The sequence below is a fragment of the Tursiops truncatus genome, chromosome 1 (assembly GCF_011762595.2).
Source record: "Tursiops truncatus isolate mTurTru1 chromosome 1, mTurTru1.mat.Y, whole genome shotgun sequence".
NCBI lineage: Eukaryota > Metazoa > Chordata > Mammalia > Artiodactyla > Delphinidae > Tursiops > Tursiops truncatus.
Window position 1 is genome coordinate 85,039,929 of NC_047034.1, and position 25,424 is coordinate 85,065,352.

Below are 25,424 nucleotides of genomic sequence, written 5' to 3' on the forward strand. Positions count from 1 at the left end.
CAAGGGACGCCCGGCCCGCCCCTCCCCGCGAGTCGCCCCTCCCCGCCGCGGCGCTGGAGGAGGGCGGGGCGGTGCCCCTCGGGTCAGTCTCTGCCTCCGGCACCGGCCGCGCAGCTGGAAGCGGCGCAGCGGAAGGTATCCCGGGTTGGGGCTCTGGGCGGCGGGGTCGTCCTGGGAACTCATCCCCAGGAGAGCACTCCCCCCTTCTCCGCCTGGCAGGAGCTCGGGGCGCCGGCCGGGGAGGGGCTTTGGTCCGAGCGCGGGCCGCCTGCTCCCCCTCGTACGCGGCGTCTGGGCGGTGCGGGGGTCGGGCCGGCTTGGCCCCTCCCTGCCCTCCTGGGCTGCAGTGAGGGGCCCCGGGAATTGCCCCGCAGGGCCTCTCGCCTCTTGGTGTCCGAGTCGGAGTCAGTTCCCTTCTCCCGGCTTCCCGGAACCTGCCCGGCCGGGCGAGGGGAGAGACGGCAACTTGGGTCTCCGCGAGGGAGCCCCAGCGCAGACGCTCTAGCTCCCAGGCCTGGCGGCCCTCTGTGAACCTGGGCTTGGGTGTGGGTCTGGGCCCGAGTCCGGGTTGAGGTGGGAATCCCCCACTCCGGGCCGGTGGAGTGGCGGGAATAGGGGCGGGTGTGACCGCGGGGGCTGCCACTGCCCCGGGGGTCTGGACGTCGCCCTAGATGGTTTCTGGGGCCGGCCTGGAGTGGAGGTACAGGAGATTGGGAAGGATCCAGCCCGTGTGTGCGTGTGTGTGCGTGCGTGCGTGCGTGTGTGCGTGTGTGTGTGTGTGTGTGTGTGTGTGTGGTTTTCAAGTTGAGGAGGAGGTATCTGATTTCTTCCCTAGACCTCAGGGGTGGTGGGCAGGGTACAGCAGAACCTGGTTCATCTGGAAATCTAGAGAATGATTGAGGAGACGGCAGCTGTTTTATTCCAGGGAAGGCCCCAGAAATTCCAGGGTCATTCCAGGCCCCGTGTGGGGTTTGGTTGCCCCTCTTAGGGTCAGTGGGGCAGTTCCTCAGGGGCTGCCTCTCACAGGGAGCTGTTGTTTTCGCCATCTTGGCGATGGGCCTGGTGGCCTGGCCCGGCCTGGACCAACTACTCTTCTGAGCCTGAAGGGAACATCTTCTAATTGAGATGGGGGGGCTCTAGGTCATTTAATGCATGCCCTTGCCCTGGAGTTCTGGCCTCTGCCCACCACCGTCTGGTGCCACCTAAACTGCCTTGCCTGGGGCGGGCATACTCACGCCTAAGCAATTGGTATTCACCCTAGTGGTGAATGCGCTCCATCCCTCCATCAATACTGCCCATCCCAGGTTGAGGCTACCCCAGCCTGTCTTCCCACAGTTGGACCAATGGAACCTGTGGGAGTAGGTGAGGGTGCTGGTCACCTGGGTGGAATTTCCAGGGGACCCCTTTTCTTTTTTTAAAAAATTAATGTATTTTATTTATTTTTGGCCGCGTTGGGTCTTCTTTGCTGCTCAGGGCTTTCTCTAGTTGCGGTGAGCGGGCCCTACTCTTCGTTGCGGTGTGCGCGCGGGCTTCTCATTGCAGTGGCTTCTCCTGTTGCAGAGCACAGGGCTCTAGGGCACGCGGGCTTCAGTAATTGTGGCACGCGGGCTTCAGTAGTTGTGGCACAGGGACTCAATAGTTGTGGCTCGCGGGCTCTAGAGCACAGGCTCAGTAGTTGTGGCACACGAGTTTAGTTGCTCCATGGCACGTGGGATCTTCCCAGACCACGGCTCGAACCTGTCTCCTGCATTGGCAGGCAGATTCTTAAGCACTGCGCCACCAGGGAAGCCTGAGACCCCCTTTTCTGAAGGGTGGTTTCCATTTTTGGAGGGGATCTGCTGGCAGGGTGAATGCCTTCTTGCCTGTTTGGGGGGTATCAGAGAGCCCCTGTTGTGATGGGGAGAGTGTGGCCGTGCACTCAACTCCTATAAATTCCCTCTGATTCATATCCACTTGCCCCCATCCCACTGTTGTGCATGTGTGTGTGGAGGGGAAGGAGGCCACCCGGGACCCCACTGCTGAAGAGAGCTTGCCTTGGGCTGGAGTATTCGCTCCCTAAAAGGCAGACCAAGGCAGGGCTGTGAGGTGGTGGTGGTGTGTGGGGAGTAAAGGAGCTCAGCCTAGTTTGACAGGATGTGGGACTGAGAAAAAGCCAGGTTTGGGGTAGAGATCAGGTTACCGTCCCCTTCTTTTTTTTAACTACTCCCTGTGTGGTTGGTGCTGGGACTGGCCCTCATTTGTCTCTTTTTTGGGGGCTCCTCCCAGCACAGGCTCCAGCCTCCGCTTCTCCCAACAGCTTCGACTTCATCTCAGGCCCAGAGCCCGCCCTCTCTTCCTCCTCGGCTGTAGGCCTGGGAACTCCAGCCGACTGGAGGTCAGCTCCTCTCCCCAGGGAAGGAGGAAGTGAGGCTCAGCTGAGGCACGGGGAAGCTGGGAAGGTGTGATGAACTGTGCAGATGCTCTTTGGTGTGTGTTGGGGGCAGGGACCACATGGAAACCCCAGGAAGCTGACTCCTTGCCCTGAGTCACAGGGAGGGGTGGGCAGGGCCTCAGGGTGAGCTGGACAGAGTGGAGGAAGGGGCTGTTCCAGGGAGTGGGTGGAGGTGATTCCCTAGTGGATTATTCTCAGTCGCTCTGCTGTGGTAGATGTGTGGCTCCCTACAGTGTGGTCATTGTCCCCTGCCTGGGGCTGAGTGACCCAGTGTAGCTTCCAGGCCCAGTAGGAAGCAGGGGGAGGAAGGCAGGCTGCCCGAATGTGGGCTGTGGGCACTGCCTGGACTGAGCCTCCTTTGTGTGACTCGGGGCTCTGGGGACCGGGACAGGGTGGGCCAGGGAAGCCTGCTGGCTGCTGCCGCTGCCCTCTGTCTGGGTTTCCCTCCCTCTGCTCTCCTTCCCACCTCTGGGGTGATATGTAGAAAAGCAACAGACTCTAGAGTCACACAGCCCTGCTTTGAGTGCCATCCCTGCCACAACTCTGAATTCGTGTCTTAACCTCAATGAATCTCACTTTCCTAGTTTGTCAAAATGGGGAGCTCACTACCTACCTTCCAGGCTTCTGGGGACTGAGGGAGGTGATTTTTGTCCAAATGCCCACCATAGTGCCTGGCACCTAGGGGTGTGATAAATATTCTTTCCCTTACCCAACCATATGGGTAGGGACTCTTTGTTTTTCGCTGGGCAGGCATGACTTGTACTGACTTTGGGACAGTGTGTTCCAGATTGGACCTTCACAATTATTAAACTTTAAAAAGTATCGAAATCCTGGTAAAAAATACATCTGACTTGAAACCCTGATATGTAGAATAGATAAAAGCTTGCCCTTCTGGACACGTCACTGGTCCCTGAGCACCCCTTTAGGTGTCCAGGGGCCCACAGTTGGGGAGTAGATTAGATTAGAACTCATGCTTTCTGGCTCCCAAGTGGGTGGTTCTTCCACCTCCCACTTCTGTATTCTAACCCATGGGGGAGACCTGTCCCTGACCTTGAGATTAGGAATTTCAAGCTCAGTTGCCCGACCACTTGGTTCTTGGCAAGAACATGCCTGAGCAAGCCCTTTTCCCTCCCTCCTCTCCCTTCACTGGATGCCTCGGTTTCCAGGGAGGGCTTGGGGGCCCTAGAGAAGTGTTTGTGGACTTACTGTCTTTTCCCAACATCCCCACTGCCTCTTCCCTACCAGCCCCAGCCATGGCTGCCATTCGAAAGAAGCTGGTGATCGTGGGGGATGGGGCCTGTGGGAAGACCTGCCTCCTCATCGTCTTCAGCAAGGATCAGTTCCCAGAAGTCTATGTCCCTACTGTCTTTGAGAACTACATCGCCGACATAGAGGTGGACGGCAAGCAGGTAAGGGCGAAGAGCCCCTTGGAACCACGCCTGCCCCCATCCCTTACGGACCTGGGATGTCCGTGCTCACCATCCACCCATGTCCTTGCTTCACTCTCCCTGCTGGAACCAGTGGGAGTTAGGAAGTGAAACTGCAGTCTTAGGAAATCTGGATAACCTCCTGGTTTTTTACACGCTGGTTTTGTAATCTGGGCCCAGTCCCTTTGCCTCTGGGTTTAAGCTCCCCCAGCTGTGAAATGGAAATAATGGTAAGGCCTCCTTCGAAGGGTTTTTATGAGTATTAAATAAAATAGTGGCGCTCCCGATGGCAGCTCAAACTGCACAAAGATCAAACGCTGTTGTCTCAGGATTTAAGAAACTCACCTTAGTTTATGTTGTGTGACAATGATTAGCACTATCCCTGGCACATAGTAGGTGTTCAATAGGTAGATGTTCAGTGAACCTAAGGGACCAGGATTTCAGAGAGGACCTCTGGGTGGCAGGGTGTGGGGTGTGTAAATGGGGCCCTCAGGCTAGCTAAGCACTGGCCCTGTGTGTCAGGTGGAGCTGGCTCTGTGGGACACAGCAGGGCAGGAAGACTATGATCGCCTGCGGCCTCTCTCCTACCCGGACACTGACGTCATCCTCATGTGCTTCTCCATCGACAGCCCCGACAGCCTGGGTGAGGGGGTTGGAGGGAGGGGGCTGAGAATCCCTTGGAATCAACCAACCAGAGGGAGCTCTTGCCTTGGCTCCTTTCAGCCATCTTCAGAAGCTGTGTGGGAGGGGTGCCGGGGAGCCCCGTTAGCCTCCTTCCCTGTGGTGACTCTGGCCCTCCGAGGGCTCAGGGAAGGGTGTGTACTGTGAGGGGGGCGGGGGTGGCTATTCATGCTGAATAGCCTCTAAGACTCTGCCCCGCGGAGACAAGGGGACCCGGGGGAAGCCTTCTAGCCTAAGTGGAGGCACCAACACCTGTCGGGATGTGTCTGTGCAGAAAACATTCCTGAGAAGTGGACCCCAGAGGTGAAGCACTTCTGCCCCAACGTGCCCATCATCCTAGTGGGGAATAAGAAGGACCTGAGGCAAGATGAACATACCCGGAGAGAGCTGGCCAAGATGAAGCAGGTGGGTGCAGCCGCCAGGCTGGGAGGCCTTGGGGAGGAAGGTGCCCTCTGAGGGCTTGCAGGCTGGTGAAGGAGCCTCCCTCCTACTGACTCCCCATGTTAGAAGTGACGGTAGTGTCCACCTCCTACCCCCCTGGCACCCCCACCCTGGTGAGGGAGAACCAGAGGGGCCCTTAGGGTCTGACCCAATATTCCATGAGACTGTCAGAGGACGGTGACTTGTCCAAGGTCATTTGGCATTTTGTCTGTTGTCCGCTGTTTGGCATTGGAGCTATTAAGATGAATGAGAAAATCCTTGCCCTCAGGGAACCGGGTTCTCAGAGTAGATGTTTTGCTTGAGGTATGCAGGTGGAGCCATCAGAGTATACCTGGGGAGGTGTGTGGGCTGCTGTGGATGTGGAACGGAGGGTATTCTAAGTGGCTGGGAAAAGGCCCAGAGTGAGGGAGCTGGCTTATTTGGGGACCTGGTAAGTGGCTTTCTAGCCAGAGGACGAGTTGATTAGGGAGAGCTGCCAGGATAAGGAATCTAGACTATTCTTTGAACATAATTATGGCAGAGTTTTAAACTGGGGACAGATATGGTCAGAGTCAGCATGTTAGAAAACTGATTCTGGCAGCCATAGAGGATGGATTGGAAGAAAGTGAGAACAGAGGCTGGGAGGTCGGTCAGGGGATGGTAGATCCTCACTCAGGCAAGAGAAGAGTGTACCGTGGGGTATAGGGCTGATGGGGAGAATTCTGAAGCTAAGTAGGAGTCTTGGGTCTCTAGCCTAGAAGCCATCCACGGTGGCCGGGGCTTGGATGCTTCGTGGGGTCAGGGCTGGAGGAGATATTTGTTCTTGTTACAAATATGGGTGAGGTACACCTAACCAGCAGCTTCCTTTGACGACTCTCCTCCTGCCTTCCCAGGAGCCTGTTCGATCTGAGGAAGGCCGGGACATGGCGAACCGGATCAGTGCCTTTGGCTACCTTGAGTGCTCAGCGAAGACCAAGGAGGGGGTGCGGGAGGTGTTTGAGATGGCCACTCGGGCTGGCCTCCAGGTCCGCAAGAACAAGCGCCGGAGGGGCTGCCCCATTCTCTGAGGTCCCAAGCCTCCCCTCCTCCCTTCACAGGGTGCAGGAACTCCCCCTGCCCCCAACAGCCCCACCCTATTAGGGATCCCTGCTGAAGGCTCCCTTTCCCAACTCCCTCCTGCCCAGGACTGCATCGCGCTTCCCCAGCCCTGATGGTGGTGGCCGTAGGCCCCGACTCAGCACTCTGGGAACCAGAGCACAGTCCCTCCTCCTGTTGCCTTGGTCCAGGGGTGGGGCTCTTGATCCCTTTGGCCTTCCCCAGAGGATCATCACACCAGCACTTTATACACTTCTGGCTCACAGGAGAGTATGTGGGGTAGGGGACTTGGAGGGTGTAACCCAGAGTCCCGGGCCCCCGGTGTTTCTGCTTTGGGCAGGGGCCTTGCATCTGGCTGTACTTGGTGTGGGGCATGAATAAAGGCCACAGGCTCCAACATGTGTGTGGCTTCCTGTCTTTCTCTCCTGGTCCCTGTGAGCCTGGAGTCCCATCTCTCCAGGGTGCTTGCCAGGCTGGCCCCCTGTCTGCAAAGGCAGGACTCCCGGGCAGGCAGGGTGGAGTCTTGGAGAAAAGGATGAGGTCATGCCTGGCTCTGGGCCTTGGAGGCGGGTGAGGGGAGTGGTCTGGAGCACTGGGCTAAACTTAGAAGCCTGTGGGTGGCTTCCCTGCCACCTCCCACTAGATTTCCTCCCCTGGACATGGGGGTTGGGTTCCTTTCTGGGGGGGGGGGAGGGGTATGGCCCTGGGCTGTTGTGACAGTCCCACCCTCCCCTGTGAGGTCATCTTGGGAGTTCAGGAAGCTGGGGCCAGGCTGAAGAGACAAGGAGGCTTTTGCATAGAATAAGCTTTTTTTTTTTTTCAGTTTTACTTCCTCCCCCTTCCCCCAATTGTTAGCAGCTTGATGTTAGCAGCAGGGGAAGGGTCGGGTGGGCGGTCCTCAGAGCTCATTCCTCCACTCGGGCTCCACTTGCAGGGGCAGGCCCCCTTCACCCTCCCGCGCCTGGCAGTCGTGACTTTTGGGTCCTACAAAGAGAGGAGGCCAGCTCTGTTAGTAACTTACATCCTCCCTCAGCACTGTCCCCCAACCAAGCCCACCCTGGCCCAGCCATACCTGAGGTAGAGGGGCTGAGTTTGCTCAGACCCTGGAGTAAGTTCTGCCCCTGCTGCAGGTCCAGTTTGGCAGGGAAGGGGCACCCGGTATACCCCCCGTTTTCTTTACAGAACTCTAGGAATCTGTGGGGTACAGGGACATCCACACACACAGCTGCACAAGGCTGGCTGAGTACCAGCAGAGGCTGGAGGCCCAGCCTTGGTCCTGCACATGGGGCCTGTGCCTTGGGGCAAGTTACTTAACCTTGGCAAATGGGGATATTGTTAAGATAAACAGATTGGGGCTTCCCTGGTGGCGCAGTGGTTGAGAGTCCGCCTGCCGATGCAGGGGACACGGGTTTGTGCCTCGGTCCGGGAGGATCCCACGTGCCGCGGAGCGGCTGGGCCCGTGAGCCATGGCCGCTGAGCCTGTGCATCCGGAGCACAGCTCCGCAACGGGAGAGGCCACAGCAGTGAGAGGCCCGCATACCGCAAAAAAAAAAAAAAAAAAAAAGATAAACAGATTGGAGAGGCCTGCATACCGCAAAAAAAACCAGATAAACAGATTGGAAGATTAACTGAGCCCCAAGGGTGCTTCATAAAACTACAGCTGTCCTAGGCTGGGGGCTGTGGCCACCAGGAGGGATTGTGGGTGGGATGCTCACACTTTCCAGTCGGGGTCGTGGCCCAGCAGGAGCGGGTTGCCCACCACGATGAGCAAAGCCTTGGCCCGGGTCACAGCCACGTTGAACCTCTGATAAGAAGAAATGCTGGGGTCACAGCAGGGAAGAGCCCTCAGGAAGGAGGAGTCCCTGCCACCCCCCAGCCCCCGAACCTTGGGGTTCTTGAGGAAACCCAGGTTAAAGTCCAGATCCAGCTGCACAAAGCTCTGGCTGCTACGCACGGTGGAGATGAGGATGACGCTGCGCTCCTGGCCTTGAAACTCTTCCACGGAGCCCACCTAGAGGGGAGGGATGGCCTTGAAACCCTTCCACGGAGCCCACCTAGAGGGGAGGGAGGCAGTGGGGGACCCAGGGACCAGCCCCGCCTCGCCTCAGTGAGACTGAGGGCAATTGTCACCGTGGAGTGAGCCAGTGTCCTGCTGGGCAGGAAAGAGGACAGGACAGTGCCATGGAAGCTGAAACCTGAAGGCCGAATCCAGTTAAAGGGATGGGGGCTCGAAAGGGTTCTAAGCAAAGAAAACAGGACTGCAAAGAACAATAACTCAGCAGTGTTTTTCAAACTTTCCTGAAGACAATCACTCAGTACTTGTTAAAAATATGTAACCTTAGGAGCTTCCCTGGTGGCGCAGTGGTTGAGAGTCCGCCTGCCGATGCAGGGGACACGGGTTCGTGCCCTGGTCCGGAAGGATCCCACATGCCGCGGAGCGGCTGGGCCCGTGAGCCATGGCCGCTGAGCCTGCGCGTCTGGAGCCTGTGCTCCGCAACGGGAGAGGCCACAACAGTGAGAGGCCCGCGTAACGCAAAAAAAAAAAAAAAAAAGTAACCTTAGGCCCTAACCCAGACCTCCAGAATCAGAATTTCCATGAGAGAGGCCTCTAACTCTTAAAGCCCTGGGTGTCAACCCTGGCTGCACGGGAGATCACCTGAGGAGCCGGTAAAAGAACCTGATGCCCTGGCTCTGCCCCCAGACAGCCGCGTTAATTGGTTGGGTGGAGCCCTGGCGCTGGCAGCACTAAAAGCTCTCCAGGTGATTCTTATCTGAGAAAGAACTGAGCTGCCGACTGACTCAGAGGGTGGGAGAGGTGAGTGGGGACATCATCACATGACAGGTCAGGCAGGCTGGGGAGTCTGGACTTTCTCCTTAGGGCAGAGACCTTAAACTAGCCTGATCATCAGAATCACATGAGGTGCTTGCTAAACATGAGGGCTTCCCGGTCCCATCCCAGACCTACAAGTTGGGATCTCCAGGAGTGAGAGGCATGGGGAAAGCCCAAGTTTGTCTCAGGCAGCGAGGGTGCGGCAGGGACTTGGGCTGGCCTGCAGCAGTGGGGCAGGGACCCGAGGAGGTGTCTGGAAGTGGGGAAGAGACCGGGACAGAAGTCAGGGAGGGAATGTGAGACAGTGGCGAGGGTCACCTTCAAGTCCTTGATGTCATCCAGTCCCCGAAGCTCCTTGTCAAGTTTGGTGATGCAGTAACGAATTTTTTCCACCTGGAAGATGGGGACGGGTGCCTTTCTCTCATGCCATTACACCCGTGCAAGAGGGTGCCAGGCAGGAGGCCAGGGAGCTGGGGGGCAAAGAGGGAGGTGCAGCTGACCTCTGCGCTCTTTTGAGATATGGGGCCAGCGGAGGCCTGAGCCGGACCCTCTGCCTAGTGGTCTGGCTAAGGAGGTACCATCTGGGGGGACCCAGCCCTGATGGGAACTGAGGACCTGACCTGCTTCCGGTATGGAGAGATGACGCCCACGCTTCGGGGGCTCAGACGGGCTTTGCCCTTCTTGGAGGAGCGGGCCAGGAGCTGCTTCAGGTAGGAAGTCACCGTGGCAGCCTCTTCGGGGTTGAAGAAGGATGGGCTGTTGCCTTCACGCTCATCCTTGCCCATTACGCCGTGAAAGATGATGGGAAAGTCCTGGACACGGAGTCAGGGGAAACCCTCAGCTGGACCTCCCTGCCTGCCTCCCTTCCCTCCCACCCTCAAACCCTTCCAGGGAGTGGGGGATCCCAGGCCTAGGTGACAAAGGGAGGGGCTCATGGCTTCCACTCAGAGCCTCCTGCTACCCAGCACCCTCAGTAAGAGGGAGGCTGGGGTACAGGGGTAGGAGCCTGAGCCCCAGCCCCGCTCAGCCTCACCTGTCGAGGCAGACCCTCCCAGCGGCAGAAGCGCTCTCTGTCCACAACGTCCGCACAGGCCTGCAGCTCCCCTTCATAATACAGCTGGTTAGGAATGTCCAGGATGGTGGGGTGAGACCTGGGGGGCAGGAGGAAGGAAGAGCAAGACCAGGGGGCGGATTAGTTCTGCCCCGCCCTCAGGGACCTCCGCTCCACCTGCTTGGAGCTCACACACACTATCCTCCTGTCTTCCCGCCCACTGCATAGCAGACTCATTCAGCTACAGTTTTTGCTGCTGGGCACTGTTAACCACAGAAACCAGAACCAAATGTGGCTCCTGAGAACATCCAATCCACAGATTTCATAGACCAGTCAAATTTAAGTGAAAACACCAAGAAATTGGGGGCCCATTCTCAAGTTTCAATTTTGTCAAGGAAGGACAATACAAAAGCAAGAATCACCTACTATCGCCATTATTGGATGAGATAAGGTGCTAAATCCAAAAATATCAGCAGTACTAACACAACAGCTAACAGTATTGAATTCCTAGTGGACTCATCTAAGGAACTAAAGATGTAGGAACTCATCTGAGCATTTTAGATATACGAACTCACTGACTGAAGGAAGCATAGCTCTTTAACTCGAATAACCATTAGGTTTATGAAAAAATACATTGTCCCTGTTTTTCTCATTTCTCCTTGGATGCCTAGAAACTTCACCTGGGACCAGCGTCAGATATATTCCGGTGTCTAGGAACCACTGACCATCCCGTGAGGTACAGATAAGCAACTGGAGGAGCAGGGACGGGACTGGGGAGAAGAACTCCCACCTTCCAGCTGATAGTCTTTCTGCATCACGCAGCCTCTGAGGACGGTGGGATGGAGCCGCCAGCTGCGCTTGCAGAGGGTGTGAAGGCAGGGGATGACACAGAGGGTGCGGGATACCTGTAGTTGCGTAGCAGCTTGGTTATGAACTGGGCGTTATAGCCATCAGGGCCCTTCTTGTACAGGGCATTGTAGGTGAGCAGCCGCTCCAGCAGTGAGTACCCCAGCCCATGCTTCTGGGTCAGTGGGCAGCGCAGCACAGGCCCCAGCTGCCGAGGGTCTCCTGCCAGCACCAGCTGCCCTCCTGGATTGTCTGCTTCCTTGACTTCCATCAGCCCTGGGAGATGGGTAGCGTGAGGAGAAAGGTGTGTGGTGGGACCTCCCCGATGCCATGTGGGGTAACACACTCGCAGCCCCCCGCCCCCGAGCCCCTCACCTGCTATGGCCACCAGGCTCTCTGGCTCCATGGAGTGGCCAGCCTCATCGATGAAGATGTGTGTGAAGTGATCGATGGGAAACTGGGCCGAGACCAACCTGGGAGGTGTCAGGCCAGGCAGGGGTCACATCCAGGCACGCGACTACCGAACCTGAATGCTCCCCCAAGCTGGCCCTCCCCCCAACTCCCCAGGCACCATTCTTCCGCATTTCCCCAGCCCGCTACCTCTTAGCACACAATTTAAGAGATGCGCACACACACACTTCCCACCTGCTGGCAGTGATGAGCGTGGTAATTAACACACGATATTCCTGCAGCTTCTTCTTGGAAGGAAACACGTAATCCCCCTTCTTTGCATCCCAGTTACAGCAGGGCTGAGGGTCATGCAGGGAGGGGAGTCAGCTTGCCTCCACATCCATTCTCACCCTCGCTCTGGGTCTGGGCACCCCCCCTCAGGCAATTTTATTTACCTCTCTCACTTTACACACAGGGAAACTGAAGCCCAGAGAGCAGTCCTGACCCACCCAAGGTCATACAGCGAGTATCAGAATCCAGGTCTCCTAGTTTCCTGGCCCCAGCGCCTACCCAGAGCAGCACCCGCCACCCCTTGGTCCCCCGCCTTCCCCAAGTACCTTGATGTCCTCAGGCACCATGCGGATATCCCTGCTGGGAGCCAGGAGGCGGTAGATGGAGCTGGGCAGGTGGACCCGGAGGCGTTGACAGAGGAGGTCGGCCCCCGAGTTGGACGGAGCACAGGCCAGGATGTGGGCTTTGGGCAAGTGCTTCACCACCTGGGGTGGGGATGAGCACAGTGTGGGAAGCAGCTTCTGGTCTCCAGGGGGAGGGGAGAGGGAGAAACATGCCTGTGACTCAGGGTGGCGCAGTGTGGCATCTGCCTCCCATTGCTGAGGGAGGGAGTGACTCAAGAGGCAAGTTCAGATCGGCAGCCCCCTGCTAGTCCAGCAGCCCTTTAACGCTGGAAAACTGCTGCCGTAATTATACAAGGCTACGGTGATTGAGACGTGCAGTACCCAAGCTGCACGCCCTGCTCGACAGCCACACTGGCCCTCGAGGCCAGTTCGGGGGCGTGCGTTCAGGGAGCCGGAAGGAACCAGAAGGAACCAGAACCTGCTTTGTCCCGGGGGGGAGTCAGAGTGTAGGCCACAGGCCTACGCTCAGGCCCCACCTGCTTGATGGCTTCCACTAAGGTGACAGTCTTGCCAGTGCCTGGAGGCCCAAAGATGATGTACGGGGCGGGGCGGGTGGTACCCATAACAATGTGCTTCATGGCCTGCAGCTGCTCCGGGTTGGATTCCAGACTCCGGTCGTACAGCCTAGCGGAGGGGCCACAAACACGATATTGTCCGCGTCCAGGAGGCCTCCCTGACCTCGTCCCCTACACCCACCCTCCAAGTGGCCCCAGAGCCCCTGCCCACAGTCTCACTTGAGCTTCACATCTGAGGGCAGGAGCGGGACCCCACGAGAGGCCACAGGGAAAAGCAGGGGCCACAGCGGCCAGCGCCCCGTCAGCTCCAAGGCACGGTGCTGCACCCGCAGGGGCTGGCGGTTGAAGGTGAAGTTCACCTTGAAGGTCAGCCCATCCACAAAGCGGCTCAGGAGGCTTTGGGAAGGGGGAGAGAGAGGGGGAAGAATTCCAATTGCGGGGGTGGGCAATAAAAGGCCAGGACTCTCTCCATCTACTCCAACTCCACTCCCTTTCCCAGACCTCCAAGCAATCCTCCAGGAGAGGAAGATGGTGAGGCATCTCAGGGTCCCCCTGCCCTGTCCCTGGGGTCCCACTCACTCTGAGGAGAAACACCCTCCTCCCTTGGCCTCCGGGACACCTGCAGACCTTCCTGCAGCTCAGGGCTCCCCCAACACCTACCCTGTGGAAAAACTCAGCTTGACCCGGTCCAGTTCCACCTTGTGCACAAAGCCCTTGTAGGTGACGGGGTCCTCCTGGTGTGTCTCAGAGGACAAAAGGGCAAATAGGTGGTCACCCCGCAGCACTGAGGGGCGGCTCTCGGCCACCCCGGGAACCTATGGGGCACGGACAGCGGCAAGCTTCTAACCCGAAGACGGCCAGTGGAGGGCCCACTCCAGACCCCAACTGAGACACAGTTCTGAGGATCTACCCTCTACCCCAGGTTCAGGGAGCTTTGCCTCTTTCCTCTTCTGCCAGACAGGGCAAGAGTCAGGGGAGATGAAGAAGGGACAAGTCTGCCCACGGTGCTCAGAGATGCTGAGCCCAGGAATCCTGGAAACCCTCCAGGGCATGATTTCAAGACTTGGAGGCCAGCTTCCCAGCAAGTCCGGTTGCCCTCTTGGCCAGCTCTGCTCCTACTCTGCCTTTAAAATCTTGTTCAAAACTCAGTTCCTGTAGGAAGCTTTCCCTGATCATCCTCACCTGCCGTCCCTTCTCACTGAGTGCCTTTCTCGGCACAAGTGTGCAGGAATCCATTCTCGTGTGTAATTCCGGGCTTAGATGTACACATTCAACATCTGAGAGCTGGAGAGGGCTCTAAGAATTATCTAGTCCAGCTCCATGCTTTTCAGGTGAGGGAACTAAGGCCCAGAGACAGCAAAAGACTTGCCCAAGGTCATGCAGCCAGTGGTAGCAAAGTCTAGACTAAAACCCCAGTCCTCCCTATTGCCTTGCTCTGACCCCTCTTTTGGGGCCCAGATGCCCACTCGGCAACTTGCTGAGCCCTCTGGACAGGAAAAACTTCATCTTCCTTTTGTTCTTCCCACAGCTTGTGGGTTGGCTAACTTGAGTCCATCCTCCCTGCTACCGATCCAACCCCTGACCTCCAGCGTGAGCAGCCCGGGATTCTGGTCTACGGGGTCCCAGGTCATAGGCACCGACTCCAGGTCATAGTGCCGGATGTCATGCTCCATCTGCAGCTCCTCCAGGTGCAGCAGCAGCCGGAGCTTCACCTCGTAGTTCCTCCACTTCAGGGGTGTCTCCAGCTGGGCCCTGGCAGTGATGGGTGGGGGGGTTGGAGGGAGGGGACGGGAATGGGATGGGTCAGGCAACCCCCATGTCCGGGAGCATCCACCCTCTCCCTCTGCAGCTCTGGGACTATGAAGACATCAGGAATCGGGGAAGACTAGAAGGGCAGAGAAGCAGATGGGGGTCAGAGGCCTCCAAGAAGGGAGCCCCTGCCCCCCAAGCTCAGACCTGACTCGCATTCGAACTGTGGATCCTGAAGCCTGGAACATCCTTTCTCCTAGATCCTCCTATTACTCACACGGTCACCTCATTCAAATGTCATTCTCTGCTCAAATGTCACCTCCTCAAAGAGGCCAGGACTAGCTGCCCTCTGCAAAATAGCACAGCCCACCCCTTACCCTGCTTTAGCTCTTTAGTTAACTCTTCACAGCACTCATCACTACATGAAACAAGATGACAGATGCTCACTTTCCCCACCTAGGATGTCAGGGCCACCAAGCGAGTGATTCACCTTGAATGGTGCCTGGCACATGGCATGTGCTCAGTAAGGGGATAAATGAGCTGAGCACAGGAGGCTGAGGACAGAGGCATGGGGCAGTGGGAAGAAGCCAGTGGAAAAGAAACATATAAAGCAGCACAAGGGGTGCAGAGGGGGGGTACTTACTTGATCTCAGCAATCTCCTTTGGGGCAGTGAAGATACTTGTTCCCTGCAGAAGGATGGGGAGCAGCTGCCGGAGGCGGGGGGGTGGGTAGTATGTTCCCAGTGCCATACTTAACTCCAGGTCATAGCTCTTAGCACTGCAGGAGGGAGAGAAGAAAAGCTATTACAAACACAGAGACCCTTCACCTTCAGAGTCTCCGAGAAGGCCCCTCCCTGGAGGAAGCACAAGGCTCTGCTTCAACACTATTGCTGAAGGGGGTCGGCAGCCTTTGCCCTAGGAGACAGGACTCACTGTCTCATGAGGCTGCTCACGCCAAGGTTGGACCATCCTCATTTTTGGAAAGCATGATACTTGGAAGCATTAAAAAAAAAAAAAATATATATATATATATATATATAGGGAATTTCCTAGTGGTCCAGTGGTTAGGACTCTGTTCGTCCACTGCAGGGGGCCCGGGTTCAGTCCCTGGTCAGGGAACTAGGATCCCACAAGCTGCATGGTGTGGCAAAAAAAAAAAAAAAAAAAAAAAAAAAAAAAAAATTTAAACACACCCAAAAAAATATGCATATAGATATGTATATAAACAATACATGTTCATCAGAGAGAAAAAATCAGAAAACAGGTAATAAATAAATGAGTAAATAAACAACATTCTCACCATCCAGGGATAACCAATGTTAACTTTTTGGCATGCAGCCTTCCAGACATTTTTCTTTGTCAAATTGTATTATACACATATATTTTTACTTACTCACTTAACTTTTTGGCCCTGCTGCGCAGCATGCAGAATCTTAGTTCCCTGACCAGGGATCGAACCCATGCCCCCTGCAGTGGAAGCTCGAAGCCCTAACCACTGGACTACCAGGGAATTCCCCTACACACATTTTTTTTTTTTTTTTTTTTTGTAGTACGCGGGCCTCTCACTGTTGTGGCCTCTCCCATTGCGGAGCACAGGCTCCGGACATGCAGGCTCGGCGGCCATGGCTCACGGGCCCAGCCGCTCCGCGGCACGTGGGATCTTCCCGCACCGGGGCACGAACCCCTGTCCCCTGCATCGGCAGGCGGACTCCCAACCACTGCGCCACCAGGGAAGCCCCATTACACACATATTTTTAACAGAAAGAGCACAATGGTCTTACGGTTTGCTCAGTATTTTGTGAACACCTGGACATGTCAAAAAGAGCTGTTTACACGTATATGATTCCATTCATATAAAATGTCCAGAAGAGGGAAATCTACACAAAGTAGATGAGTGGCTGGTTAGGGCTGGGGGGTGGGGATGGGGAGCAGAAGAGGTGATAACTAAAGGGTACGCGCTCCTTTTGGGGGTGATGAAATGTTCTAAAATGGATTGTGGTGATGGTTGCACGTATCTGTGAATATACTAAAAGAAGCACAGAATTGCACACTTTAAACAGGTGAATCGTATGGTATATGAACTGTTTCAATAAAGTTGTTAAAAAAGAGAGAGAGAGAGAGAAAGAGAGAGAGAGACACGTGTCCACCTTGGCTGACTGATAATCCATCATATAGTCAAAAATACTTGAAATTTTTTCACTGTCCTCATATCTGCTTTTCTTCCTAGACAGAAAAGGTCTCTGAGGTCTTCAGGAGTTAAGAACTCACAGTTAGGAAAGGGGGCTCTGTGTTCTTCCCAAGGGCCCACACTGTGGTGTTGGGACACCCCCAGCCAGGACTGGGTTGGAGGGAGGACTTACCGGTCGGGTCTCTCTCCTTCCTCTATCCGGTTGGTCACCACAGGGTTTCTCGTGATCTGGGTCCGCTTGAAGGGAGTCGTGGGCTTCAGTTGTGCTGCCAGGGGGCTGTGGGCCACGACGGCCAAGAAGCGGGCAATGTAGAAAGTACCAGCTCCTTCTGAGCCTGGCTCCCCAGGTCCTAGCAGCTCCCAGAGCACGGTGGCTGGGAAGTAGCCCACAAAGCTGGTCTTACAGTGGACATGGAGCTCATAGCATTCACCTGGGAGAGGATGGCTGAGTGAGTCGGGGTGGGGAAGGGACCCTCCCACCAGCACCCCAACCCTGACATTCCCCCCCAGAGCCCCATCCCAAGGTAGGAGACCATGGGCCAGCAACAGCACGTTCCTGAAGCATCAGACCTTCCTAGGGCAGGACTCTGTCCACCAGAGACTCTTTCCTTTGGGAACCCACTCACCAGGGCCCAGTGGGCAGGGCAGCTCCCGGTCTCCATTGCAGAAGGCAAACTGGGGGGTCCGGCAGAATGGGAAGAGGTGGGTGAGGGTGACAGGCTGGGTTCCTCCATTCCGAAGCCTCAGGGTCAGCACCTCCTTGCGGTTCAAATCCAGGCGGATAAGGAGCTGCCCATCTCGGGCTTCATGGGGCCCCTGGACCTCCACGTCCACCCCATGTTTCCCGTGAAGATACTCGGTCCTGGGGAGAGTGGGAGTCAAGAGCACGGCTGGGGCCCGAGCAGCCAAGCCTGGGGGTTGCCCTCGGAGAAAGTTACAGGCTTGGGGAGGCTGGCCAAGTGCCAGCTGTGCTCAGGAAACCCATCCCCTCCCCCAGGCCAATTAGCTCCTTTCCTGCCCTTCCCCCAGTCCTTGTAGGATGGAGCCTTACCCCAAGCGGAGGCAACCGCCTCTCTCCCCAGCCAGACACGCCCCCCACCCCGTCACACACCTGTCATAAAAGATCGTGGCCAGCAGCGACTTGTGGTGTTTGCTGATCTCCGACCCCGGCTTCATTCTCCTCTTTTCTGGGAACCACACGTCGGCCCAACGGTCGAGCCCGAAGAACCTGACCCGGGTCTTGGTGACGTAGGCCAGGTTGGCAATCTTCATTCCATACAGCATGGAGGAGAAGCCAGGGGCGGGGGTCCCAAAGCTGCCGGGAGTAGAGGAGACTGGGGAGTGAGGGACGGGGGCAGCAAGCTGGGGAGGGCATCTGAGGGCCGCTCTGTGCGGGACAGGACGGGGCTGGGAATGGCAGGAATTTTTAATGTTTTCAGGGAAGGCAATGGGACACCCTCAAGACAAAATATGGTTGTTTTAAACAGCAGGCGGTGGACGGTGCACTTCTAAGGAGAACAGCCCAACGATGGGCTATTGAATTGGAGGACTAAGGAAAGAGAGAGAGAAAGGAAGATTTGTGGTGGGGGGGCAGAGGGAATTGGGGACAGAAAAGATACAAACACTGAAGCGGAAAGAGCTAAAGCTGAGGGGGAAGCCGAAGAAGCTGATTCAGGGGGGTGGATTCGGGGTCCAGCCCGCTGGTGAGGAGTGAGAGAGGGGCAGAGAGTACAGATGTCCAGGGTGTGTGGGCAAGGTGGCTGATCAGACAGCAGTTTCCCCCTGAAGTCATAGGGTGCAGGTGGAACCCAAGCAGGAGGGAAAGGATCCTTCTCCAGAGATCAAATAGCTTGTTTGGGCCTAGAGAAGGTGAAGACAGGGAAAACTGGTCAGAAGGACAACAACCTCGAGGTGCAGCGCCTGGAATTCAGTTTAGTCAGCTCAACAAACGCTTACAGAGACCTGTTATGTGCCAGACACTGCGCTAGATGCTGGGGCTTCAAAGAGGCCTCGAGGAGCACAGACGGAACACATTCGTTCCAGCCCGCTGCCGGGAGCTCAGCGGGGTGGGGCTCAGCCCTGGCGGCTTCCCGAGAAACGGCGTCAGAACTGAGTCCTGAAGGCTGAATGGGTGTCATTCAGGCGCAGGGGGAGCACGGAGTGTGAGCCCAGGAGCGGGCGTCTACGAAGAACACGTGCCGAGAGGCTGTGGGGACCGCCCACTCTGCCACTAGCTGAGCCATCTCGGTTACCTCGCAGAGCCTCACTTTGCTCCTCTATAAAATGGGGATAATGGCAGACTCATCTCCCGGGGTGGCTGTGAGGATTACATGAGAGAAGGACACTGTGGTGTCCACTTAGCCCAGTGCTTGGCACATAAGATCTCAGTAAGGTGCGCTCTGATTAGTATCACACCCCGTCTGGTGGTACTAGAGTGAAGAGTGCAAGGAAGGGATTGGCTGGAGGCAGCAGAGGCGGGCAGGGACCAGGTCTTGCATAGTTTTGCATGCCAAGCCACGAAGCCTGCACTTGACCCTGAAGGCCAGAAGCTCTCCTCCTTTACTGGCACCCAAGAGCCAGAGGACATCCCCACGTGCGACACACTTCATGGACACATTCAAGATCTGGACAGCTGACCACCCACCCTCCATGCTTTGTAGGGAATGAAAGGAAATCCTAGCTCCTAGGAACCATGGTAATGCCTATTTAACTATTAAGGCTCAATCAGCATGGTCACTCACTAGCATATATAAGATCATTTATGGTTACGGACATTTCCCTGGTGGCCCCTGCCTATAACTCTGCCCCTCTCCCTCCCGCCAAGCAAACGAGTGATACCATTCAGAAAACTTTGAATCGGCTCTGATTTGCCTTAAAGAGATAATAAATCATTTGAAAACACAATAGAAAATGCTCAGGAAATGTTAGCTACTATTATTAGTATCCTATTAGTAGCAATAGTAGTACTAATAGTAGCAGTAGTAGTAAGAGTAGCAACTTACTTTCAGCCTGCACCAGAGGCTACACTGTGGTTACAGAACCACCCCGTTGGTGGGTTTTAAGCAGGGGAGTGGCAAGATCATATTTGCATTTCAGATCACTCAGGCATCAGGATTGGAGGATGCATTTGCTGGAGGCAAGACTGTAGGCAGGGAGACCAGTTAGAAGAAGGCCATTGCAATCGTCCAATTAAAAGATGACAAGGGCCCAAACAAGGCAGTGGTGAGGATAGAAGAGGGGACAGATCTGATATTGAGAATATAAAATTAGCAGAATTTGGCTTTGGACAGGAGAGGGAATGGAGGCTGGGAAGAGGGAAGGAGTCGAGGACAACACCCAAACCAATGGCTTGGCTTCAGGAACTATTCCTGAGATAGGAGGTAAAAACAAGAGGAGGAGGAGGCTGGAAGGGCTGACCACAACATTTGGGTGTGGACATGGTCAGTCTGAGATCCCCGTGGTCCGGAGGCAGCTAGCTCCATGAATCAGAAGCTGAGAACTCAGGCCAAAGTCAAAGCAGAGCTTAATATTAGGGAGACGTCAGGCAGTAGTTACAACCAGAGAGTGTGAGTAGTCTGAGAACACCTGAGGCCAGCATAACCCAGGGAGGAAGAGAAAACAGCAGGTACCACTAAGAGAGGGAGGAGAATCAGGTATCAGGCTCAAACGCTGCTGAGGGGTCCAGGCAAAGGGACTGAAATCAGGGCGTCATCAGACACTTTCCCCCCGGGGCCCCCTGGTCAGTGAGTCACTAAATTCCACGGATCAGGCACACACTCAAATGCCGACAGATGCCAGACTCCACAGGTATCTGATACCTGCAGCCGTCTCAGGCACCTGTACAGTCCCATTTTTGAGTCCTTAGTGTAAGAAGGACATGTGTAGTCCTACACATGTCCTTCTTACACTAATATACTATAATCTACCAGAAGAAAAGTGCAGGTGCTCTCAAATGCCCTGGAGCTCTCAGCTTAGTGCTGGGGAGAAAACGGAACCCTGAGGGGACTGGACAAACCCAGGAGCACAAGTCCTGTCTAAAGCGGGGAACTGCTACTCATCTCCAGACAGACGTTGCCAGCAGGGAATGCAGGCCCAAGATGGCCAGATCTGGCTTTTAAGAGAAGTCCAAAGCACAGTTTTAAGGTGAAATCTCCTATCTTTGGAAGCTTCTGCATGGACACATGGGCAGGAGGAACTCAACTTTACAAGTTTTGCAACTTCTACTATAGGTGCTACCGCGTAAGTAACTTTCAAATTATACCTCACATCTATTACTACTACCCAAATTCACTTGGTCTAAGGTGACAGGCATAAAAAATTAAAAAAAAGTTTTTTTTTTTAAATCACAAACTTAGTACATACTAGTTGAGAAAAGCACCAGTTCCTTTACACATCTAGTCACCTAGATTTCTAGGGGAAAAAAAGATAAACAATAGAAAAACTGAATATTCAACTTAAAGAGCAAACTCCAATGACCCAGAAGTATGAAAAGATGCTCTAAAAGTAGAGAAATGCAAACTACAGTAAAAAACGAGGTATCATTTTATTTCCATTAGACTGATAAAAAAGGAAAATAGGCACAACACGTGTTGCTATGTGGAAAAGAAAACTCACATACACTGCTGGTAGAAAAGTGAAGTATTACAACCTTTTGGAAAACAATCTGGCAATATCTCCTAACATCTGATATACAGGTATCCTTTAATTCATGAGAATGTATCCCATGGAAAAGAAAAGTACCAACATATAAGAACATATGTGCAAGGATGCTTACTGTAGAGTCATTCTCAGTGGCCAAGAATTGAAAACGAAACAAATGCCCATAAATAGGGAGATGGCTGAATAAGTTGTAAACATCCACACTACAGAATATTACACAACCATTAAAAAGAATGCAGCACACCCATTCAAATGACTAAAATTTAAAAGGCTGTCAACAACAAATGCTGACAAGGATACAAAAACACCAGAACGCTTGTGCGTTGTTGGCTGGAATATAACATGGTACAGTCACTTTAGAAAAAGGTCTGATAGTTTCTTGTAAAACCAAACATATAACGTAATGTTCTGATTTTTAATGAAAAGAATATATAACTATATTATGCATGGAATAAAAATTCATTAAGAAAGTAACGTGACTATAACATCTAGTGTAGACCTAGCACTGGTATTTATCCAATAAGTACTTGCTGGGAGAATGGGTAAAAGAAGTATCAAATAATTCCAGACTGTTATTTTATAGATGAAATAGGTAACAATGGCTGCCACACAGCACTGCTGTGCAATGGCTTGGAATGTTAAGTGTCAGGTTATATATATTGTCCAAACTTGGACAGCCTAACCCCAGGCAAGGTCAAACCAGAAGACCAGTCCAGAAGACTTTGCTGCCACCACGAAAAGAGGTTAAGCAACTTGCCCAAGATTAAAAAAAAAAAAAGTAAACATTATCTATCCTACGACTCAACAATTCCAACCCTAGGTATATCCCAGGAGAAATGAAAATATATGTCCACAAAATGTCTTGTGCAAGAATGTGCATAGCAGTTTTATTCAAAATAGCCCCAAACTGAAAACACTGTCCTTCAAACTATGATTTATACACACACACACACACACACACACACAATTTTTGGCTGCACCGTGCAGCATGTTGGATCTTAGTTCCCCAACCAGGAATCAAACCCGGGCCCCCTGCATTGAAAGCATGGAGTCTTAACCACTGGAACGCCAGGGAAGTCCCTATGATTTATATTCGATGGTAAAAAGCAATTACTGATACAACAACATGGGTGAATCTCAAACACATTATGCAGAGTGAAAGATGCCTTACACAAAAGAGTACATACTACATACTATCTGATTCCATTACATAAAGTTCTAGAACAGGTACTATCTCAGAAAAAAAAAAAAAAGATCAGAGCAGTGGTTGCCTCTGGGTGGGTAAGGGTGAGGACTAAATAGGACAGGAGATGAGGGAACTTTCTGGGGTGACGTCATATATCTTGATAGGGGGTTGCACACAGGTATATGGATTTGTTAAAACTCACAACAATACATTTGAAATTTGTCTATTTCACTGTCGGTAAATTTTACTTAAAAAAAAGTCGTAAACATGGGAATTCCCTGGTGGTCCAGTCATTAGGATTCCATGCTTTCACTGCCAAGGGCGTGGGTTCAATCCCTGGTTGGGGAACTAGGATTCCAAAAGCTGTGAGGTGCAGCCAAAAAAAAAAAAGGAAAAAAAATGTATATCATAAACAAATTTTGAACTGTTATAGTTAATAATGATCATGGTGACGTGTTTAGGGGTGAATTGTACTGATGTCTGTAACTTACTTTGAAATGCATCAAAAAATTAATATAGCTAAATGGGGAATTCCCTGGTGGTTCAGTGGTTAAGGCTCCCACTTCCACTGCAGGGGCACGGGTTCATCCCTGGTCCAGGAACTAAGATCCCCGTATGTCGGGGATCTATCTATCTATCTATCTATCTGGATGGATAGATCGATGGGCAGGCATGTGTCAAATGCAAATTAAGAAGTCCAGGTGAGGTGAAACTGAGCAGGATCCTGTGGCACAAAAGTCTTTCTGTGCCCCTTGTTTCTTGTTTGTAGAAATAAGTTTCATTCAGCCTCCTTTACCTTCCCAGAGTTCCAAAAGGCAGATTCAAACAGTTGCTAATCAGGGAAGGAGGGAATGCAGAAACAAGGGGGTTGAAGTCAAGAAACAATAGTGCAGCCTTGGGGCAGGGTCCTGGTTCCTCCTCAAGGAATATACATAACAATACCGTGGAGTTCTGTAGGAACTTAGGCCACCACCCAGGTGGATGACCGTAACTTCACTTCACGCTGAGCACAAGATTCCTGGAGCACTGCCCTGTTACCTCACCACCAACCAAACAGAAGAAAGTCACACACCTAGAAGCTCTCATCCCAGATTTTGCCTGTTAAAACTTCTCCCTGAAAACATCGGGGAGCTGCACAAGCCACCTGTTTTCCTTGCTTGGCCCTGTAGTAAACCTTTCTCTGCTCCAGACTCTGATGGTTCGGTTTGTTTGGCTTCACTGTGAGTGGGGCACACCAACTTGTGTTCAGTAACAAGGGTATATGATTGTTCACTGTCAAATTATTTCAACTTTTCTTTATGTTTGAAATTTCTCACAACAAAATGTTGGCAAAAAACCCCCAACAATACATTAGAAGAATATACCAGACAATTAGGAGTCATTTCCACGATGTATTGATGAATAAGAAAATCAGGATATGGAAAATGTGCTTAACATGATTTTTAAAAATAAAACAATAACAAACAAACAAACAAACCCTGATTGATATGAGTTACCTGAGTGTGGAGCAGAATGTGGAAATGGGGGTGGGATGCTGATATGAGAGGGGTCCACGACAAAAAGGATTAGATCATCATGATCCTATGTCGGTAAACTTACATAGGTGTGATGTAACTAGAGTCGGGCCTGCCTTATCCAGGGGTTCTGTATCTGAGGATTTAACCAAGCACAGACCAAAAATATTCGGAAAAAGAAGTTTCCAGAAAGTTGGAAAAAGCAAAAATTGAATTTGTTGGGCTTCCCTGGTGGCGCAGTGGTTGAGAGTCTGCCTGCTGATGCAGGGGACACGGGTTCGTGCTCCGGTCCGGGAAGATCCCACATGCCACGGAGCGGCCGGGCCCGTGAGCCATGGCCGCTGAACCTGCGCGTCCAGAGCCTGTGCTCCGCGGCGGGAGAGGCCACAACAGTGAGAGGCTCGCGTACCGCCAAAAAAAAAAAAAAAAGAAAAAAAAAAAAATTGAATTTGTTGCGCACCAGAAACTATTTACATAGCAGTTACATTGTATTTACAACTATTTACCTAACATTTAGATTGTATTCGGTATTATAAGCAATCTAGAGGTGATTAAAGTAACCCGGAAGAATATGCTGCAGAGGTTATATGCAAATACCACACTATTTTATGTCAGGCTATAGCACACTGAAATGTTGGAATTGGCAGGGCAGGGGTGTGTGTGTGTGTGTGTGTGTGTGTGTGTGTGTGTGTGTGTGTGTGTGTGTGTGTGTGTGTGTGTGTGTGTGTGTGTGTGTGTGTGTGTGTGTGTGTGTGTGTGTGTGTGTGTGTGTGTGTGTGTGTGTGTGTGTGTGTAGGGGGCGTGTTTCTGGAACCAATCCCTTTTGAATATCAAGGGATGACAGTATGCATGCATAAACAGATGTCAAAGAGTGGTTACCAAAAGTATTAAAAAAATATTTAAACAGGACGAGTACCTAGCATAAAACATTAAGGGATCCCACTCCCTCACTCCCAACTACCTGCTTAACTGTTCGATATATGTATTTTCCAGGCCCTTTTCTATGACTTAAAAAAAATACATTTTTAATGACACATATTTTTTGTGTGCTACCCATACTATTCTACAACAGACTTCTTTCACCACCATGGACAGCCTTCCATGACAACATTTTACCAAGCCACCTCTTTTGAATGGCTGCAAAGGATAGCACAGTATGAATGCACTGTGGTGTACTTAACTATTTGTTCCGTGATAGACAGGCTGCCTACAATTTTTGGCTATTTCAAACGTTACAATAACCATCCTTCTGGGTCAAAGAGAATAATGAACCTTTAGTTTTGCCAAATTGTCCTCCAAAACAAGTTGTACAAAACAAGTTGTACAAACTTACATTCTCACTAATAAGAATTTGAGAGAACCCTTTCCCAGACCCTAACATCAGAAATCTTCAATCCTTTAAACTTTTGACAATCTGATAAGGAAAAGAATGGTATCTTGCTTAAATCTGCATTTCCCTGATCATTAATATAATCAAGTATCTTTCCTTCTGTTTATTAGTCATTTATATTTCTTCTGTGAACTGCTTGATGATCTTATCATTTTGCCAAGCCCTATGAACTGTTCCTCCTGCTTCTGACTTCACAGCTCCTCTCCTGGTCCATCCCCTAAGAGTCTGCAGGAGGTTTCAACAAACGCAAATCAGATAACGTCTCCCGACTAAGTCTAACCCTTTAATATGGCCCACTTGGATGCACCACAATTAACAATGACACATCAACAACACAATAACATCATCAACAATAGA

General features: G+C 52.8%; 2 protein-coding genes across 3 annotated transcripts in view; one reads left to right on the top strand and one right to left on the bottom strand.

Moving 5' to 3' along the window:
- RHOC (ras homolog family member C) lies at positions 1-6,453 on the top strand. Its single transcript, XM_033861879.2, has 5 exons — positions 1-135; positions 3,677-3,840; positions 4,381-4,501; positions 4,814-4,944; positions 5,853-6,453. The coding sequence occupies exons 2-5, from the start codon at positions 3,685-3,687 to the stop codon at positions 6,024-6,026; spliced, it is 582 nt and encodes a 193-aa protein (XP_033717770.1). The 5' UTR covers positions 1-135; positions 3,677-3,684; the 3' UTR covers positions 6,027-6,453.
- The window catches only part of MOV10 (Mov10 RNA helicase), a 24,663-nt gene continuing 5,200 nt past the window's right edge, over positions 5,962-25,424 (bottom strand). The window contains exons 2-21 of one of the 2 annotated variants that reach the window (XM_073809465.1): positions 17,430-17,633; positions 16,945-17,180; positions 16,491-16,749; positions 14,774-14,908; positions 13,965-14,133; positions 13,042-13,196; positions 12,601-12,777; positions 12,343-12,490; positions 11,789-11,947; positions 11,427-11,530; positions 11,157-11,254; positions 10,841-11,057; positions 9,918-10,035; positions 9,505-9,696; positions 9,203-9,277; positions 8,392-8,538; positions 7,940-8,065; positions 7,770-7,858; positions 7,127-7,248; positions 5,962-7,038 (exon numbers count right to left, since the gene is read on the bottom strand). In XM_073809465.1, the coding sequence (XP_073665566.1) occupies positions 6,953-7,038; positions 7,127-7,248; positions 7,770-7,858; positions 7,940-8,065; positions 8,392-8,538; positions 9,203-9,277; positions 9,505-9,696; positions 9,918-10,035; positions 10,841-11,057; positions 11,157-11,254; positions 11,427-11,530; positions 11,789-11,947; positions 12,343-12,490; positions 12,601-12,777; positions 13,042-13,196; positions 13,965-14,133; positions 14,774-14,908; positions 16,491-16,749; positions 16,945-17,180; positions 17,430-17,633 (3,016 nt within the window). In that variant the 3' untranslated portion in view covers positions 5,962-6,952. The remainder of the gene's footprint in view (positions 7,039-7,126; positions 7,249-7,769; positions 7,859-7,939; positions 8,066-8,391; positions 8,539-9,202; positions 9,278-9,504; positions 9,697-9,917; positions 10,036-10,840; positions 11,058-11,156; positions 11,255-11,426; positions 11,531-11,788; positions 11,948-12,342; positions 12,491-12,600; positions 12,778-13,041; positions 13,197-13,964; positions 14,134-14,773; positions 14,909-16,490; positions 16,750-16,944; positions 17,181-17,429; positions 17,634-25,424) is intronic. The other variant, XM_033861750.2, reaches the window with a different exon arrangement.